Genomic DNA, 21,202 nt, shown 5'->3' with positions numbered 1-21,202 from the left:
ACGCCGACGCTCGAAAGACGCTAGATGTGGGGTGGCCCTTAGTGTGACGTAAATGTATGAATTAAATTAATTAACAAAATTGAATTGAAATGTTTTATACTTACTCGATAAACGACTGCGTCTGAGTTAGCGTTTAGTTGTTTACTGTTGTTATTTTGCGCATGGTGCATTAACTGCATTAATTTAATTATTTTCAGACTAAGTCGAGTCTACTCTGAGAAGTGATAGATAAAAAAGCAATTGCATTGTATTGATAGGATTTCATACAGGACACAGGAATGAATGTTCGAGTTAGCTACGTGAGCGATCTTGCGGTTAGATAGTTACCTATAGCAACATCACATGAATGTTCCTACCCTCTTTATTAATGAATAGATCCGACAAAAATTAGGGAATGAAACGCGAAAAATATGAAGAATATTCGCCGTCCTCAATAAAGGTAGACCAGGCATCATACTGGATCGATAGGCGGAAACAGTTGGACGGTATTGCGATAACAATAGTATTGTTCACGTACCGGATAGCTGAAGACAGATGCGGCGGATGGTGCTGCTGCGCCGGCGATCGCATGTTGGAGATGCGCTCGAGCAGGTCGTCCTTGAAGGAGCGCGCGCGCCGCGCGAGCTTGTTGGCGCCGCGCAGCGAGCCGCGGTGCCCCGAGCCTGGCTCGCCGGACCCGTCGCCCTCTGCAATCACAACCAACAAACTCATTTAGGGACCCACTATTCCCCCCTAACGCTAATTCGCAATTACTAGATTGATGTGAGCAACTACCAATGCCATTTAACCAATTTTCCCATTCTAATATGTAGGTACGTAAATGCTATACAGCAATAAGTACATTTAATAGACAACATAATCTGTATCTGAATGCTTAATTATGAATTTTGATACAAGGCAATCTGTTTAGAATATTATCTATTCGTTTTCTAAAAGATTATACCTACTAAAAAACTAGGCAATTGTGTTTTCAAATACTTTGATACAATTGAGTTATGCTAATTAGATATTTTTTGTTGAAACCAATTGAATACAATTATATTAAAAGAAACGTCGAATTAAATAAAGCTATAAAAAGTCAACATCATAACAAGGACAAGAACAAATATGGACAGTGATGATCTCAGGTAGGTACGAAATTACGCATGATTATTGTCATTATACCCATGTAATACAAAGATATTAAGAATACATTTTTCTAAACTAATAATAACAGGAAAATTAAATAAATGTAATAAAATAATGTATATCCTAGGCACACCCTAACTTTAAAAATTAGTAATATGATTAATCAATACGCCTACATATATACTTACAAAAATGATTCAAGGGCAATGACGTAAGTTAATAATTATGTCACAGTCACAAGTGTGATTCTCCGAGGTCCGTAATCCGTATCCAGTTGGCTGCACAGCAGGAATAGTAATCAAAGCTATGCAGTTTGTAGTAAACATAGGTTTATCAGTGGCGGTGACGCGCGGGTTTATAAATACACTGGCAGGCGACTGCAGGATGAGCGCGAAGACGCGGCGAGCGGCGACTGGCACTGTGGCCGCGAAAACATGAGCGCGACGAGCACCGATCCTTACTCACGAATCATTATATTAATATTGCCTCTACAGTGAGCTCGTTCCTGGTATGACTAGACCTCGACATACGTAACATCAAGGCGTCATCGGTCATCAAACTTATAGTGGTTCGTCGGAAACAATGCGCACGGTAAGTATTGTAAGTTGTTGCGTCCGCCCGCGGGCGGGGCACGTCCTAGCACTATAATATTTAACTTTTTAATATTCAGGCTCCACTCGGACACGATTGTCGCAACTGGCAATACTCGTGCACTTGGTTAACATACGGTATGTTGCACATTTAGTAACTTTACTTGATAATGTCAATTTGACCACTCAGCTAGCTGATCGCAGCTAGATGAGGGTTTTTTTATTTGTTTAGCGACCAGTGTTGTAGAATACAAATTTTTGGAAGTCACTTAGACTTTTACCTTTTACCGAATCGATATACCGATGACAATGCCATCAACGCAGCGGTGGATAGCAGCTAAATATTTTTTTTTGAAGACCTAGGTTTTAATTAATCGTACACAACACTCGATGATAACTATTATTTAGTGTCCTTAACTATAAAATTATTTTATTTCAATGTATGGTCAAGGACGTTAAGGCCTCTAGATAGTGCTAACTATTTACCTAAGTGCTTCTAGTATCTAAACATTAGAATAAACAGCGTTTTAGATACAATAGTAAATTTACTTTCTTTTTTACTAAGCTAGGAAAGTATTACAAATACATATACTCAACTCAGAAAATAAAAACAAAATTAAAATAACTCCAAAATTAAAATAGAGACTCGCAAAATACACCTACATTCCTTAAAATGTATCTTATAGTAAAGTATCCGAGAAATATAGATGGCTGTGATATACCGTTAGCAGCTCTTATTCTCTTAACAATAAAGTCGCGTCAAGATCATTGTGAACACCTGGGCCACTGAGCAACTTCTGCTGCTGACTGTACAGGCAGACAGACATACATGAAACTATAAGGGTTTTTGCCATTTTGCCTACGGAACCGGAAAAACGGAATATCTTGAAAACCCGCGCGACGTGTTTCGGTGAGCCTATTAGGTCTCTTTTATCAAGCACCAACAGTGCATGAGCACATAATAAATAATAGTGCATGAGCGAGTAACGCGCGTTCACGACGGGCGCGAGTCGCGTACACACTAGGGCTCGCGGTCGGGTCCGGGTTTCGGGTACCCGTTGCCGGGGCCCCGTTCTCGTGCTACACGAAACCGGATTTGTGGCCCGTTCGGAACGGGTAATTAGGATCCATGTAATTAAGATCCGTGTACCCGTGTTACCCGTGTGTCCGGATCCACGGATATTAATTACACACGGGTCCGGCTCGTTCTCGACGTATAGTGACGATCAGACGTGTTCTTTAGGTATAAGAACAAAAAATAAATATTTAATATAGTAGGCGGGATGGACCACGGGCCAGGAGCAAATATCGTCAGTCATCGCCTCCCGCTTGATACTTTGTCAGATGATAGTTTAAATGCTATCATGAATTAAAAAAAATTAAAATAGATAGATGTAAAATGTCTGCCGTGCACTTTGACATAAAAGTCGTCATGGGTGTCGTTTTATCGTTTCAGGGAGTGCAGATTTTGGAATCCAAAATGTCTGCCGTGCACTTTGACATAAAAGTCGTCATGGATGTCATTTTATAGTTTTCAGGGAGTGCAGAATTCGAAAATGATGACCATTTTGGAATCCAAAATGTCTGCCGTGCACTTTGAGATAAAAGTCGTCATGGGTGTCGTTTTATAGGTTTCAGGGAGTGCAGAATCCGAAAATGATGACCATTTTGGAATCCAAAATGTCTGCCGTGCACTTTGACATAAAAGTCGTCATGGGTGTCGTTTTATAGGTTTCAGGGAGTGCCGGTTTCGAATCGTGAATTTAATATCGTGTGGAAATCCCTAGCTAAATTTTATTCGTGCCACCAAAACGTCTATGTCTGCTAATGAGTACTTGTGAGTTCAAAAACTGCCCCCTCCGATATAACTGGAAAAAATACCACTCTTGTTTGTAAAAAAGCACGGCTACTTCTTTTACTTTACAAACAAAAGGTATGCCTGGTAAAATACCAATGTCAAAGGGAATCAGGGTGTCAGTGTCAATATTATCAGTAAAAATTGCCATGGCTATTTTATTGCACGTGCCGCCCGCAAACCATTATTATCTTAATGTACACGTGCATTTCTATGAACTTCGTACGAAATAAAAAGTATCTAAGTAATAAGTGGGAATGTGAGAAAAAACTAGTATAGATGGTCAAACAAATCTTGTCAGTAGAAAAAGGCGCGAAATTCAAATTTTCTATGAGACGATATCCCTTCGCCCCTACATTTTTCAAATTTGCCGCCTTTTTCTACTGACAAGATCTGCTTGACCAAGATATCTTAATATTCATTATATACCTACATGCTCATTATTGAATCATTTTTACAAGCAGTAACATTAATAGGTGTCTCATTTAATATAATCCGACTAAATTACATTTCAGCAACACCTCCATATTTCACAAAATAAATCAAGACATTATCCAACCTATATAATCTTGACGTATATTATATCAAAGACGCTTGTACCTAATATAAACCGACCAAGTAACGAATTAGCTATACCATCATATTTAACAAACAAATTTATGACGTTTTGCAAACTTCTTATTTTGGCAAATATATCCGACACAGCCGGGTGGTATTCCATCTGTCCAATCTCGGTCCAATGTGTATTTGCGTCTTACATTTTGCTTAATGAGAGAGTGAGACGCAATGCATATTGGACAAAGATCTTAAACAAGTAGAATACCAACTCTTAAATATTTGTTTAAACTCGAACCGGCCGGGGGAGTCGGTCCGCCGGCGCCGTGTATTCAATACCCGAACGGTGCCGAAGTCCGCGGATCCGGAGCCGAGCGTAGATCCGGAGCCGAACGCACTACACGGGCACGGATCTTGACGGGTTCGTGTAATTCGGAGGCTTAGCACCGCCGGGGCTAAGAACACGGATGCACGGGTTGGCGTGTAGCGCGGATATCGGGAGCCCTAGTACACACGCGAGTACACGTGAGTCAAACCGTAACATTACCTTAACGTTACTATGTATCACGACAGTTTAAATTCTATCTTGGAGACCATTAATTTTTGACCTCCCTTTGACGTGACTTATTTGTTGCAAATATTCTTTAGTATTAACGCTTTCAACGAATGCGCCAATTTCAATGTACCCTACATAGGCAGTATAGGCACCTAATTGCCTTATAAAGGTTAAGTAAGTTAAATTATCGACCTTGCTCCTAGGCTACTGAATAGAAAGCTCACTTCTGAGTTTAATAGATTTTATATAGCGAGGCGAACGGTAACTAAGAGCGGTACCAATATAAATAGGAAAGGGCACGAAGATATACTCCGATCCGACTGTCACTTACTACAAATAAGACGGGAAAACGGAAGCGTGCACACTGCACATCACATAGGCTAAGAATAAGAATTTGCTGTTTTGTTTCTTTACTATAACTATGTAGGGCTTTCTTAAACGGGGGTATCTACGCGAACTGCTATAGGGGTTTCCCAGCGATATTGAAAGAGTTCGCCAAAAGACAGCATTTGATTCAATTAAAAACATTGTGAAAAATCTGGCACATTACTTGAAAACGAACGATGTGGCAGTAAGGGCCGACTGTAGTTTGTCTCTGAATAAAACAAAATACTACTGAGTGACATGTGTGAAATAGTAGATTGTACAACAAGGGCATAAAGGGACCCAATTTTGGACATTAATGCCCTTGTTGTACACTCTGCTTTTCACTTCGATTGCGAGGAAAATAATTATATTTTTCACGGCAATTTACACCACGAAATTGTCGTAAAGCGAAAGAACATAATACATAACCAATTCCCGCCAACTTACTTTTTAATTTTTTTTTTTTTTTAATTTTCTACATATGATCAGAGTTTCAGACGCTTCGTTTTCTGCCAAGTCAAACATTTCGGAGCATTTTTGTGAACGATAATCGACTCCTATTTTATGTGATTTACTAAATTTAATGACAGAAAATACGGATTTCTAATAAATTGTAGCAAAAATAAAATAATATAACAAGTTTTGTCATCTACACAATTTTATTGCTCAGTAAAATTGTGCAATATGTCTTAGAAGAAAATTTTACTTTTATGCTCTAGAGCATAAAATGCGATTTTATGTCGTCTACGCACGACATAAAGGTGCACTTTTTGAGCATGAGAAGTGAAAAAGTTATCATTTACCGCCATTAAATTTTAAGTTTATTTTTTAATTAGTGTGAGGGGTAAGATTAGTTTGTTTTGTTATTTATAAACTGACTATAGCACCACTGACCTAGATATTCGAAGACGCCACCTGACCACCAGATATCCGCGACAGAGCAACGATGCCGCAATGCCGATTCTGAACACATCACAGCACAGAGGATTCATAATACGTGTGTAGATTAAACAGTGTTTGTAAGTGTACATAATAAACTATAATAAGGCATTAAAATACTCGTATGATCCTATTATTAAACCTACTTAGTTCATTTCATCAACCCACACTCGTTTTTTTATGCCTTTTATTATGTAAAACCACTATTATCGAACCAGTATTGACAGGAGTTATCATAATTATGACTGTAAACATTTACTTTTTTTTTTTTGACGGCAGTTTTTAATTTAATAAAACCATAAACATAATTAATAACAAACTTACAATAAAAAATAACCTAAAATTAAAACTACCTACAAAACTAAAACTAATACCTAAAAAAATAAATAAAACATAATGTGGGTGACCTATTAGCCCAATATGTATATATTAGGCTAGATCACCCAGGTCCGAACCCTGTGGAAGGGTTCCCATAAGGCTGGCTGCGTTCCCCCTTTGGATGGCTATGCCGATCCGCTGGGCGAGGAACGAGCCAGCCCTACGGTCCCCGGTGACCTCGAATATTTTTTTTGATATTTGCCGAACTAGTTTATGGGCCCCTGGGCACCACGGTCCCAGAGTTTCGACTGCAAATGCCGCAAATATATGCCGGTCAGTGAGAGCTATATATTTGCGGCATTTTGCCCCCTCAGCAGCTGCAGCCGCCGCGCCCGCTCTCAATGATGTTGAACCGAGGTGGGACGGTGCCAGGGTGTCCACACACGTTGCGTCCCAAATAAGGGTCCGTCCCACACTCCAGGGCACAAGGGTCATTCCGTCGGGCCTCTTGCCATCGTCACGCGCGAGGCCAGGTGGCTCTAGGATGGCTGGAACGTTGGCGCTGACGAAGGCCCGACGGAGGATGTCATTGAGGCAGGCATGACGTGACAGGCGGCCGGCACTCTTAGGACATGATAGACCGTGGTGTCCAAGGCTGTCCACAAAAGTTCCGCAGGGGCAGCGATGGGGTGAGACAATGTGGGATCCCAGGCGAAGACCGACAGCCAGCCTGAGGGTATTATTGTCGAGCAATGTACCAAAGTTGGAGGAGGGGAGAGCATGCAACCAGGAGCCGGATTCTCTTTCCGAAACAGCCAGAATGCGTGCTTTTTCCTGGCTGGTGGGGCAAGAGTTTAGGATGTGGGAATGTACTTGTGTGCAGATAGGTTGATCCCAGATTCTCTGAACTGATTTATCTATGGGTAGATCTCTTCCAGGGCAGGCCATCTTCCAGGCGTCTTCTGCCTCAGACAAGTACGCTACCTCGAAACCACGGAGTGATGGCGTAAGGATTTTGCCTACGAGGGTGAGCGTACTATGTATTGAGGACAGAAATGCGGGTAAGCCGACACCTGAAATTTGACGGATACCGAGTCCTCCGAATCTAATTGGTAGGGTGGCATGGAGGAATTGGCGATCGTTAATTTTGACATTTAAAATTTTTTCCAGCTGAGTGTGCAGTATTAAGTCTATGGATGCGGTTATGTTTGGAAACTTCCATAAGGGACTGCAGCGTAGGGAATACGTCAATTTGGGAACGAAAAGGCAGGAACGAAGAATACATAGTGCCATGTGGGAATTAATTTCGAGGAGTCGGCCCGAGAATTCTGAAAAAATTTCAACTTTTGACTTTATGAAATCAGGAAATGATTCCTCGAAAACAGGTGCACCCAGCAGGCAGAGCGAGTCTTTTTGCAGGATTTTAATACCTGGGCAGATGTTTTCAAAATTTTGTTTGATTTGTAGCTTGTCTGAAATGTCTGGGTTGATATAAAGTTCGCACTTGTTTGTGTTCAGTTCTAGTCCTATTGATTTGAATTGGTTGATGATGGATAAAAGATCATTAAGAACGAAATTCGCTTCGCCTCCTAGGCTACCATCGTCGAGGTACCAAACGTTGAATTTGGAATTTAGTGCCGAAATAATAGGATGAATAGCAAGACTGAAGATGGCCGGCCCTAGAGGGTCACCCTGTTGACAGCCAACGCAGGACAGGATATTGTTTTTTTTGTAGGACAGTTTTGTGGGGGAGCTATAGCACTGCCACATGTATGAATAGATACTAGGACTATGTTTTTGGATTTCTGTCAACAGGGCGCCTCTGTCTACTGAATTGAAAGCATTTTTGACGTCGACTTTGAGCAGTACCTGGCATTCGGGGCTATGCAGAAAAGTTCGACAGGCGTGAACGGCTGCTTCGCAACCACCTTTGCTTCCGAAACATTTACTTATTCGATTACCTCCTACTTCCAGCGAAAAATTTGTGATCCGTTTTTTTATAATACAGTCCTCACCATTCGTTTTTTGCTTAACCACAAGATTATCGCAACAATTAGGGCTTGTAATTCGATTATTCGAATATTCGAATATGTCGAATATTCGACCTGTTTTGATATTCGAATATTCGGCCGCTCAGGTTTCGAATATTCGAATATTTTTTATTACTAGAAAAAAATCTATTTTCATCCGCTATAGTTACAGTTTCTGTGTGTTTTGCCAGGTATTAACAGTGAATGAGGAACCCAAGGTTTCCCCTCGATAGGCTTCGTGAATACAGTTAAACCTAACTCAATTTCAAAGAAACCAAATCAAAAATTATGTTTTATTACGATGCGGCTAGTGCTTTTTCTAGGGATAAGCAACGTTACGTCAGTTTTAGGATAAAGGGTCATTCTGTTTATTGAGTACAAGCGTACCTTAAGCGAATATTCGAAGTCTAAACCTTGCCCTTTATCGCAATTCGCAAATTTGATTATACCAAACCTGCTGAAGTAGGTAATCTAACCATGCACCAGCTAAGGAATAATCCACCCAGTAGTCAGCCAACCTTTTCCCTTAAATATTCCAATACCTATTAAATAATTTATATAATAGCCGACCTAATATTAGGAATCAAACTAAACGTGCTAAGACAAATAAAGTCAATAAAGATTTAAAATACAATGGAATGAAAGGCCATTTTACAGACCTCTTAACGAGTACAAGTTAATTAAAATCAGAAAATAATTACCTACTAAAATGTTTTTTCTCGTACGTACGTGTTTGGATGGTTAAAATTATATTAATTCACGGAACGACACATTTATAAATATTTCTTATAAACCTTTTATTATAAATAATAAAAGTTTTATCTTCCTACTCTGAGGAGTAGGATGATAAAACCTAGTCAATCAAGTGGATTTCTGCAAAATATCATTAAGTAGTTTTAGCAGTATGTGAAAAAAGCTTTTGAATAAAACGATAATAAACCGATTTCTCGTTCCTTTTCTTATTTTTTTTAAATATTCGAATAATTATTCGAATATTCGAATATCTCGTCAGAAAAAGTCGAATATTCGAATATCTGAAAGTTTCGAATATTTGCAATCCCTAGCAACAATGTTGCGATTCCTATAGCAAAACAGATTCCCGCGTCTGGCTGGGCATAAAATAGAAGAAGATATCTAACATGTATACAGAGATGCTTTGTGTTGATTTTAATGACAAAATGCGGACGTAGGAAGAGAGGTGCAAATCGTTCTTGCATTAGCTTCCGCCTAGAACTGGGCGTTCGATTACAATATCACTACAAGCGATATGTACGTATCTATAAAATATATGCAACAATGAAATATGCTATCATGTTACGAGTCTCCACAGTAGTCACGTAAAAACAGGTTATTGTGTCAGTTTTGATGAAATCGTGTCATCTAGACATTGCTGGAAAGCCATAAAGCGTGAAAGCGACTTATATTCGTTTGAAATAATATATAATGATTATATTAAATAGGTCAATCATCATACCCCGTGTTAATTTTCGAGCTGCTCCTTCAACGTTTATTTGCCGATAGATGCCGACACCTGGTGCCGCAGTTCCGCGGGAAACTCTTCGATGCGTGGGATACCGTCGTCCGTCAACGACAGAGTATGAATTTCTTGTCTCGCCCCTTTTTGTATCTGAGAAGGGCTCTTCTCTCGGTGAAACATAATGCTGTATATTTTCTTCGTCCACCAAATTTTGCAGACTAATCCCGTTTCTGATGTTCTTTTCCTTATCGCCATTCCTTCTAACTTGGGTCAATGTTAAATTATCAAAACTTTTGCAAGTAGTGAGTGCTAAGATGTTGTTGTTTTGAAAGTCGTAGTATCTTTTTTCGTCATAGCAAGTGAAACGTGGGCATGGATCTATTAATATTTTGACATTTCCCGTACGTTTGCTCTGATGGATATTTTCACTCGCAAGCGAATCAGGTTTAAAGCGGTGGCCACGCTGCTTAATATTTCTGATATTTCGTTTTATAACTGACGATCCTCTTTCTTCTAGGACATGTAGTACTTCGCTGGGCTCCAAAAAGGGATTTACTCCGTTTTTGTAAACTCTGTAACTCCTTTTATTTCTCCGCTGATTTTGATTATCATCGTAAATAAAACTTTCATCGTAATGAGGCATGTTAACTTATTCAGTAACCGATCTTCATTATTATTCAAGTTCAGCCAGTAAACAACTGCTGCCAATGTCAGATTATTGAAGACTTGATTAACTTTCAAATATATATTGATGTGAAAATTATGTATTTTACTCTCGCGCCTGGTTCAAATCCAGTTATTCTTCGCAAAGTGTGCGCATATTTCCATAGAAACGAACGATTTCTTTCACCTGTTCGATGTATAGAAATCGAAAGTATTACTTCTTTCTAAGTTTTTTCTTAATTTCTAGAAGTAAATCTGTCTCAATCATTTCATTTACGTATTGCCAGCGAAAATCATGTGAGACTGTTTACATGACAGTAGGTACAAATCGGTATCTTGGACGTATCAGTCAGAGCCAGAAATAGCATATATGTACAATTAGATCATTATTTATTTACAGAGAGCTGCGAGCAGAGCACCTCGTGCGCATCGCGTCGTCTCGCCGACAGCTCTGTCCAGCAACACCAACCTTGACACTACAATGAGACGTCCGTAAATCAACCCTGGCCGAATTTAGACTAACAAATATTAATACTAGTCTAGTAACTGATGTATGAAGGCCTGATTGTTATTATGGCGGAAATTGGGTTATCGTACACGCACTACACAACAAACAAGAGTACTTCTGGCAGCATTCGTTAAAACATTCAAACGATATTACCAAAATCCGTTCTCAGTCAATATTTTCACTTAAATATAGGAATTTACGATTTTCTCTATGAGACAACCGTCTGTTTTTGGACATCGCTTTGAATTCTCAGTCATACGCCGCTTACACAACAACACCTTATATGATTAAATGTATACTATATTTGTTGAGTCCATAAGAGGCCGGGTCGACAATTAACAGTTCGCAGTTTCACTCGTACTAGCGATCATATGTTTTGAAGGAAGTGATATGAACACGATTACGATTAATCACTGATAAATTTTGACTAGAGATGATCAGGATAATTGGTGCACTATTCTCATAACGTCATCGATATCGAATAGACCAACTAGACAGATAGTTGATGATACGCGAAGCACAGAAATGACACCGATATCAAACGTGGTCGGAAGTTAGGTGCCGCGCAGTAATGATGTTGCGCGAGAGTCGATCGGTGCGGCCAGCAGCGGCGAAGGCGCGGTAGCACTGCGCCGTCCGCGCGGCCAGCGTTGTCGCACCGCGCGAGAGTGAAAGTGTTGCGTCCGCCGCGCGTCTCCCAACCGACTCCCAGCCGCTGCGGCTGGCTACCCAGATGCTGTCCGACGTCGACCAGGCCGACGACACATGCTCGCGGAAATTGACAATTCTCATTTCAATAGTAGTTTGACATAAGATAACAAACACTATTCGGTCAAGCTGAGTAGAAAAGCTTGTTATGAGGAAACGTTAAATTTTGGCTCCAGTGTTTAGTACCTGCGCTCGTCCTTTTGATAATTTAATGTTACTGTTATTTCAATAACTACTATAATTATCTAGAAATATTTAAATATGTATAGGAAACTTTTATCGCCTTGGACCATAATTTACCTAATACGTAACTATGTATCATGATACTTAGCAGGTATATCAGACAATTTCTGAAACTTTAGTAATCGTTGACGAGTCACCGTATTAATATCATCATACAATACTTATAATATATATAAGTATATCCTGTTTCCCCGAACGATAGGCAGAGCTTACGGACTTGCTACCACCCTGACACGCTTTTCACCTATCCGATATGTAATATTAAGTAATAAACCAGTAATAGCCCCCGACTTCGTCTGCGTATAATAACTACGTCTATAGGAAATACCTCCCCCCTTTACATACCTTTAAGGGATAATTTCCTGGATAGAACTATCCTATGTCCGTTCCAGGACTCAAACTCTCGAAAGTATCTTCATGCCAAATTTCATATAAATCGATTCAGCTGTTTAAGCGCGAGGAGGTAACAGACAGAGAGTTACTATCGCACTTATATTATTAGTAGGGATTAGAGTAATCTCCGAGAAGTGAATTTAGGTAAGGACTCAGAATTCCCGATTCCGGTATTGATTTTGTATAAAAAACGGCACGGCATTATTAAAAATAATATTAAACATCTTTATTTGAAATGTCACGACTTGTAGAGAATACAGGCAATGGGAAGTAAGAACATCCGAGACGTAAGTCCCACATACCTACATTTACATCGGTATATAGACAGTCGAAGTGACAGCACAGCAGAAGTGTGCTGAAAATCTGTGTCATTTGCCCATTAGCGGATAGTGCCAGTAGGTACAGGGCTACATAGCTACTTGGACTGAATTCTGTTCGATCAATAACAACAATTTAATCAGAGAAAATAGTTCTTCATAATTTATTTTTACCTAGTCGACTATTATTGAGTAAAAACTACATTTCTATAAACAACTTGAGTTATTCAACTTAATAAGTGATGTGTACGAAATACAATAACGAAGGTAGAATTAGCTGTAAAGCAAAGATCAATTGATGAATCACATTCCTTCAAATACCTACCTAAAGTCGATCTAAGACAGTTAAATGTCTGATTGACAGAGACTCTGCTTCGCATCGACCGACAAAATCGAAACTCATCCACAAATTGCTATTTCCCGGGATCTGCAAAAATGTACTATTAAACAAAAAAATTCCGTACACAATCAATGATTCTTTGGTGTAAAGTAATAATTGTAATTTGTAAAGTGATTATAAATATAATATTTCTCAAATAGGTACTAAAGTTAAATGTTCGACCGACCTACTTACAACGGTTACTTCGTGGCTACAGCGATGAAAGACTAAATAAAGAAAAGTATTGCAAGTCACGACAACTTTACTTACTTAAAGTTTCAATATTGGTAAGACCAGGTTATTACGTATATTTTATCTTACATTGCCGTAGAAATATCTAAGCGATAAGTAATTTGAATGCCCCTTCTAATTCCATTTTTAATTCGTTTTTTTTATAGTTGGCGTCATGTAGTGTCAAACCCGGCTCAAAATCTGCTGAAATTTGACTGACGTACTATTTCACTATATTAGTGCCTATATCAGTGCTTAATTGCTTATATCTTTACTAATAACGTGGGCAAATGCCACTAAAGGGCCCCACTGATTTACAGTCCGCCGGACGGTATCGGCCTGTCAGTTAGAACAAAATTTTCACATTTCCGAACAACTGACAGGCCGATACCGTCCGGCGGACTGTTAATCAGTGGGCCCCTTAACATTTAAATCCCAACAAACTTTCAACAAGTATTATTACCTACATTCTAGCGACCCGCCCCGGCTTTTCGCACGGGTTAACAAATTATACACCTAAACGTTCCTCAAGAATTTTTTCACCTATCAATAGAGTAAATTGATAAATGATAAGTGAAAACCGCATGAAAATCCGTTCAGTAGTTTTTGAGTTTTTTTGGGCATGGTGCAAACTGTTTGGTCTGGGAATGGCTTTGAAAGAGGTATTTCCTGAGTAATGACGTCATCAAATGCTTGGCGCCTTAAATATTACAAAAAGTGCAAATTGGGCACTTACACGTTACATTCTTATAAAATTAATTATACATTTTATATTTATTTCATGAATACGACGTAAACTAATACAAAGTAAAATTATGTATTATTTTAGTAATTCAATTACATATTTGAGTTTACATTCATCCCAAAACTCATGAACCCGCTTGAGTATAGGTAGATATTTACAAATTACCTTCGATTATTTAACTACCTATCTAGTGATTGCTTTTACGTTCTCTGAGCTCACATCTAAGCATAGTTGCGCAACAGTATAGTAAACAACAAGTGTGCACTGGCCTCAACCTTTCTAGAGATTTTCTTATTGATTACAATCGAACCTATCGCAGTTTTACAAATAATATATTACAAGAAATATAAGCTTGTCACCTTATCAGAATCATGCTGCCGCTGCCTTTTTAAAGTGTAGCAATAAAAGTATGTATTTTAATTTACGCCATTTATTTTAAGTTGAGACCCTGAATTAGAATTAGTTACGTGAGAACACGTGAGTACGAATTGCTATACGGCGATTACGGCCAATTACATGAGCCAAATTATTGCTATTGAGAGGTTTTCGACCTTCATTCGAACGGAACGAAACACTTCTATGAGAAGATCCAAAGGGCCTTCAGTGAGTCGTTTCCTTTCCTACGACAGACAGTAAACCATTGCGAGCAGACTTCTATTATTTTTTCGTTATTATTAATTATTAAGGTCTCATGTACTGTAGCCCGCATGCCCGATTAATTTTATTATAGTTATGTGCAAAATATGATCCCACCACTACTCGTCTATCAACAGTTACTTGTTGCATAGATAGTCGGTAGTGGCACAGTGTAAACATTTACAGTGGACCGACGCCTTTGAGTTTGCGTAAATGCGGACACCGCTTAAGAACACAGTAGGGTTGTCACAGACTTTTACACAACTGCCCAAGACTTACACTCGACTTACTATAAGACGCGCTAACAATGGCGCAATATGCAGCTCGGGTGCGGGCGATCCACCCGACACTCCTCGCACCCCGCACCATTGCCCTGTCTAGACGGCTTCGTCGAATGACTGTATTGTTTTATAGACTGTGGTAGTGGTGATGATGTTTGCCATAGCCGCAATATTGAGTAAACTCCAGCGTGGTTTTGGTAATATTCCAACGGCAAAGAAAGTTTAGAAAACGCACAACGTGTTAAATAAATAAAGAAGCTCTGTAGTTACGCCTGCGTACACTTACTCTTATGACTGTATTTGCCATATTTAGTACTAGCGATCCGTCCCGGCTTCACACGGGTTAGCAAATAATACACCTTAACCTTCCTCAAGTATCACTTTATTGATAGGTGAAAACCGCATGAAAATCCGTTCAGTCGTTTTTGAGTTTATCGCAAACAAACAGACAGACGCGGCGAGAGACTGTGTTTTATAAGGTGTAGTGATATTTTCCCCGCTATTAAAACCTTCGCTCAATACATATAGAACATCCACTGGCTGAAGAGAAATGTCCACCAAGTGGTTACCGTACCGTTTACGAAAATTTTATTGTTTAAACAAAAAAAAACACTAGTATACAAGCAAGGACTACAAGTCAGTTGCGAATATAGCTAGCGGATTGAATTTACAAACAAACATTAAAAATGTGAAAACAAAATTAATGTTAATATGAAAAGAAGAAAGCTAGCTCGAATAAAGGGTTTCATGCCCAGACAAATACATCTATGTGGATCCCGTTAGTCTAGGTATCAAGATCGGGTCTAGTTATTGGAAAGTGAGTTGCCTGGAGCGTGGAGGCGGGCGGCGCGCGGAGTGGCGGGGCGCGTGTACTGGCGTGACCCTTTGCTAGCGCAGGCGGGAGGAAAGCCTCTGTCGGCTGTTAAGGGAAACTTGATTAGGATAAAGGAAGCTCACTTGACTTTCCACATTGGTATCTAAAATGACGTCTAAAACTTGCTGAACCTTGTATAATACTATTATATATAATTGCACATTCATAGGCAAGTTGATAAAAGTGCAGTGCAGGTCTTCCTCGGGTTATTTTCCCGATTTTCAGAACCTGTGGGATGATAGATATCGAATAAAATCTAAGGATAATTAATATTACGATGACTTTTTAACGTGGTAACTATACAATTAGTATCACTACACCTTATAAACACAGTCCCTCGCCGCGTCTATCTGTTTGTGTGTTTGCATGTTCGCGATAAACTCAAAAACTACTGAACGGATTTTCATGCGGTTTTCACTTATCATTTATCAATTTACTCTATTGATAGGTGAAAAAATATGTAAGTTAAGTACCTAGTAAAGGTACTTTTTTGCGGGATTGTTGTTAAAATTTAAATGACAGCGAAACCCGAAATTATGCACGTCTCAACACGCACTTAGCCGGTTTTTATTCCGTACCTTTCACTTTCGTCAGCCATGCGAGACGATCGACAGATATGCCCTGAATCGACTGTGATGCGGGCCCAAGGTAATCTACCTGATGCTACGACAGAAGTCATCAAGATACATCACGATTCTCTAATGAAAAGATTGGAGCGCTCAAACATACATTTGCATGGCCAACATTAGGCGACCAGCCCACCGTAGGTAATAGAGGAAACATGCGACAGCACTGATCGTCGGTAACGGTTTTTGCTGCTGTTGTTGTATTATTCAACCCATCAAAAACATTTCATGAAAAGTGTTGCCAAGACTACGGGTAGGCGTAATATAAAGCTAGATTTTACACTAAAAAGTTATCAGATCCCGTAGTAGCTACTAAGACTTTTACTCCGTAAGTCCTAACTTTATAAGCTGTAACTGTATAAAGCCAACATCTTGGTTAAACAGTACGGCTTGGCCGTTTCGTAGTCTGTATTTTCTATGACACGAATTTCATATGGTTCGGACAGTGAAAATTAAGGTATCTATAAAATTTAAAGTATAATAGGTAGCCTAATAAAACTCGGTGTTTTTGATAAGTTTACTAACGACATGGTATACTAAAAATTTCAGCTCTCTAGCATTATCCAAGCCGAAACTACAAGGGTTCGAAACTACGACGAAACGTGCCGAGAACTATGCACTGCCTTTTGCCCTTTGTCTCGTCTTGGCGGGTGCACGGCCGTACCCCCAGGTGTAGTCATGTGGTCACTCGGTTTTACTACCTTATGATACATTTTATCTCAATTCAACAGACGGGGAGAGGATACTAGTAACTGACAGAATGACATTACATATCTGTATATGCATTCCCTTGTGGTGGAACTTTATGAAACTATAGAAATGTGTTGAGAATGTATATAATATCGAATTGGATTAGTCTAGATTCGTTTTCGTCATTCGCTAAACTCCAAAGGTTAAGTTACATTTGGAGTAATAACTTGGGGTAGGATAATTCTGTCTGTTACCTCTTCACGCTTAAACCGCTGAACCGATTTATTTATTTTTATTGTATTTATGTAAGGATCACCAACAGATAATTCATCTACACAATTAAATAGGAAAAAGGATATTTAACATTAACAGTTGCTTAGCCACATAGGTGACCACAGCTCACACGTGTACATATCAAAGAGAGTATATAAACAACTGATATTATTGATATCAATTCGGTCGTTATTTAGTTGTGGTATGGAGGTCTAGGCATAGGATAGGTTTTATCCCTTTCATAAGTCTGCGTTCATCATCTCTCGGTTGTTATTCTCTACAGGTCGCATTAAATTTCTCAACCGATTCTCGTGTAAATTCGTGAGCAGATTCGATAATAATATCGATTTGTTCTATCCATTCGTTTTTGGATTTTTAAAATGGCGTAGCCTCCTAGCCTCCTCCATAGTTGGCGAGATCTACAGTAACCCCTAGTGTAAATTTCATTCGATAGCGTGACGTGCCGTACGCATTTGTGTTAAGTGTCAATTTGTATGTGATTTTGAGTTTCCAAAACGTCCGGTTGGCGCACTGTTCAAAACCCCATACAAAAATAGACATAACCCAAACGTGAACGCACTAGGGGTTCAGCTCTCAGAGTTACTATTACTGAAGCGTCGGTAGTTAAAGAGAGTCAAACAACAACTCAACACTTGGGCTGATTATTAAATTCATCTGGGAAAGCTATGGAATTAGATTATATCGAGAAAGTTGCCTACATTACGTTTTTACGGAACGCATAATTTTACCGACAACGGTTTATAACAACCCGCCCTTAGAAAAGCAAACGCAACCGGTGCCAAGCCCATTCTGTCAAGTAGCGGGCGACCGAGCGACACAGCCAGTGCATATACGATATAGGTATTTTTCACTGGAATGGAAGCTGGGCCGCGGGCAGCACGTACCAAACTACCAACTAGCCGAGCGAGCGCGGTCCCGTTACAGCCTCGCTCGGTCTGAGCTGTATCTAAATAAACTAGCACTATGAATCGATGTAACCATCTCGCCCATTATCCAACATCGCAGTCTCGACCAACAGTACTGTGTTTGTACTTTATAATATACGTAGGTAATTGAATTCATACGGTATATTAAAGTTCAAACCAATTGCATTTAATACTTAAAGGCCTGGTGCAGTTAAAACCTCCATACCTTGATTAAGAAATGTTGAACCCTGAGTGTGATTGTTCTGAATCTCAAGGACAAATATACCTACAAAATTGTACTTCGTATGTAGTACTTTTTTGTCTTTATATCATATTTAAATAATACACTAACGCCCAAAATATATAGTTCCCTCCAAATTTTTACCTAACCGATCTCAATAGAAACCTTAATCAATAAAAACGAACGAAGACAGACTCTTATCATAATAATATCCATCAAAACTTACAATTGCACGTAAAAATTTATTTGTAAGAAACGGTTACCGTTGTACCTCACTTAGTTATCGCAAGGAATTGCTGCAAGCATATTCGAAATAGTTTTGTATGTTGACACCATTGATACAACGCGATAGACGAGATCATTATCATTATCAACCTGTGGTCGCGTTCTCATAGGTACCTAATATTATTTAGAATGTTACCTAAATCATTGAAGAAACAACAAATAGTAGGGTCGATTGCGCCGCACGGGCGAGTGAAGCGAGAGAACGTTGGCCGCAATCACGTTCAGGGCGTCATCCGTGACTGCTGCGCTGCCTGTGGTTGGCCCTGGTTGCACACCGCACACCGATCATTTTAGTCCCGTAACTTTATATATTTTTGCATAGCTAATAAGTTAATAACCAAAGTTCATCAATTTATTAACTGCAAACTATAATATATTACGGCACATATTTAACCGGGCAGTTAAGTATTTCGAATTATGGCTCAGTAAGTCTTAAGGTCGATTGCACCAAATGGTCTGTCACCGTTAAAGCGTTCGCAAAAAAATGTTTGTATGTGACTTTTTATAGTACTCTGTTGATAGTGTAGTAAATAAAGGTAGTGGACCCCGCAGTAATTCCTCAGCCAGAAAAAACTTTACAGTATGATAAAGTATCAATAAATAAAAAGTATTGTATAAATTTCCAAAGAATAATAATAATAGAATTAAAGTAAATACCTAAAGTCTTAAATCGTTAATATCTTTTTACGGAAAAATGCTCCGTTCAAACTTTCTTCACCAGACATATTCATGTAACGTATTGCAACAATATATGAAATATCAAAAAAATATCCCAGCAGAAATACCAGTATTAATAAAATATTTTTTTTTGGCGTGTCTTGGACCGGAAAATTGCTCAGTCTAATTTTTTCACTGGAATGCCAATTTTATTGCCGTTTTATACCTACAAAATGAAAATCTAAAAATTTTCCACTCTCAGTTTTTAATAGTTCTATAATACATACATTTCAATACGCATTTTTTTTGGATATTTTTACCCACTGCGCCAAATTATATTCTAAGATCATATAAGAAGAAAAAAATGACAGAGCAATTTTCCGATGAAAATGAGCGTCAAAAAAAGGAAGTATCATAAAAAAATATTCTCAAGTTTGACAAAACTTTTAGATTTTTTTCTAGTATCACATACTGATACAAATAACTTATTTTGTAAAATAATTTTGGACTGAGGAATTACTCGGTTCAATATATAATCAGATTTGTGTTTTTACCTAACTTAGGAGTGTTTTTTTTTTGGATATTTATAATGTTAGTCTCAGCTCATACTATACAATAACCAAGCTAAATTTCATCAACTGAGAAATTAATGCATGGGTCTCCATACAACAACTTGCTTCATTTACTACACTATGAGTGATGTTGATCAGTCTGTTAAGTGTGATTGGTGCAACTAGCCCTTTAAGAATTACCAATTCTTCATATAAAGTGACGGACCACAAGCTCCTTTAGGATGCAACATGCAACTGCGAAAACGATGTATGTAATAACTCTAAAAGGGTGGCCACAATAAATAATGTCAAGAAGACTGACAGAACAGAGCAACAGATACAGTCAACAATACCTACAAATATAATAAAGAGTCTCCGTCTATCTATCAAAACCAGCAGTCTTACAGACACTGCTTATGCTGAGCGGCATCCTATTTAGTGTATGTTTCTTTACTTATTTAATTTGCTGTACCATGGCTGTACCTAATGTATGTTTTTACGCCAAATAAATATGTTCTATTTCTATTTATATATGTTACCTCTTGACTTTAAACTGCTTAAACGATTAATAAGGAGCGTGCATGAACTATAGTGGGTAGGAAGGAACCGTCAGATTTTTGGCGCAAGGCGTAAATGTGAAGTTTATGCTTCCGATGTAGCGTACAAGATGGCAGAACCTTCTATGCACAAGAAAACGTACGAGAACGGTAGATGGTAGCACTTGCTTTGGCAATGTACATGTATATGTTTCCGATTCAGGCCACAAGATGGCAGACCCTCCAACGCGCACGGTCCGTATAGGCATGAATTTAAAATGGAGGTGTCAGGTATCGGTATTTGAGTGTTGGAGCTTGTAATTATCATAAGCACGAAATCATTTGTTCTAAAATTATAAATATATTAGCATATCGAATGTAAATGATGATGCGTGCACAACGTCGCATACGTAATAACTTCGCGTCTCTGCGGCACCGCCGCAGGAATTTCTAATTCGAATAGCCCAATCGACGTGACAACTCTGTACATAACTATTATAAATGTTATTAGTAACCCCTTGTATAAACAAGGGGTTAGGAAATATGAAGATAGGGCGGTATGAGAAAATGATTAAGTAAGTAAATCTTAACTAAAGATATTGATTTTGTTCACATCAAGAAGGCC

The 21,202-nt window shown here is 38.8% G+C and overlaps 1 protein-coding gene across 10 annotated transcripts in view; it reads right to left on the bottom strand.

Annotated features, from left to right (window-relative positions):
• The window catches only part of LOC134804505 (guanine nucleotide-releasing factor 2), a 54,314-nt gene that overhangs the window by 29,857 nt on the left and 3,255 nt on the right, over nucleotides 1-21,202 (bottom strand). For 8 of the 10 annotated variants that reach the window (XM_063777568.1, XM_063777569.1, XM_063777571.1 and 5 more), the window contains exons 1-2: nucleotides 9,812-10,657; nucleotides 518-686 (exon numbers count right to left, since the gene is read on the bottom strand). In XM_063777568.1, the coding sequence (XP_063633638.1) occupies nucleotides 518-686; nucleotides 9,812-10,457 (815 nt within the window). In that variant the 5' untranslated portion in view covers nucleotides 10,458-10,657. Of the gene's footprint in view, nucleotides 1-517; nucleotides 687-1,316; nucleotides 1,695-9,811; nucleotides 10,658-21,202 lie in introns of those variants that run through there. The other 2 variants (XM_063777578.1, XM_063777576.1) reach the window with 2 other exon arrangements.

Source organism: Cydia splendana, chromosome Z, assembly GCF_910591565.1.
Source record: "Cydia splendana chromosome Z, ilCydSple1.2, whole genome shotgun sequence".
NCBI lineage: Eukaryota > Metazoa > Arthropoda > Insecta > Lepidoptera > Tortricidae > Cydia > Cydia splendana.
The sequence above is the reverse complement of the archived record's forward strand: the minus strand, read 5'-3'. Positions and strand labels throughout refer to the sequence as shown.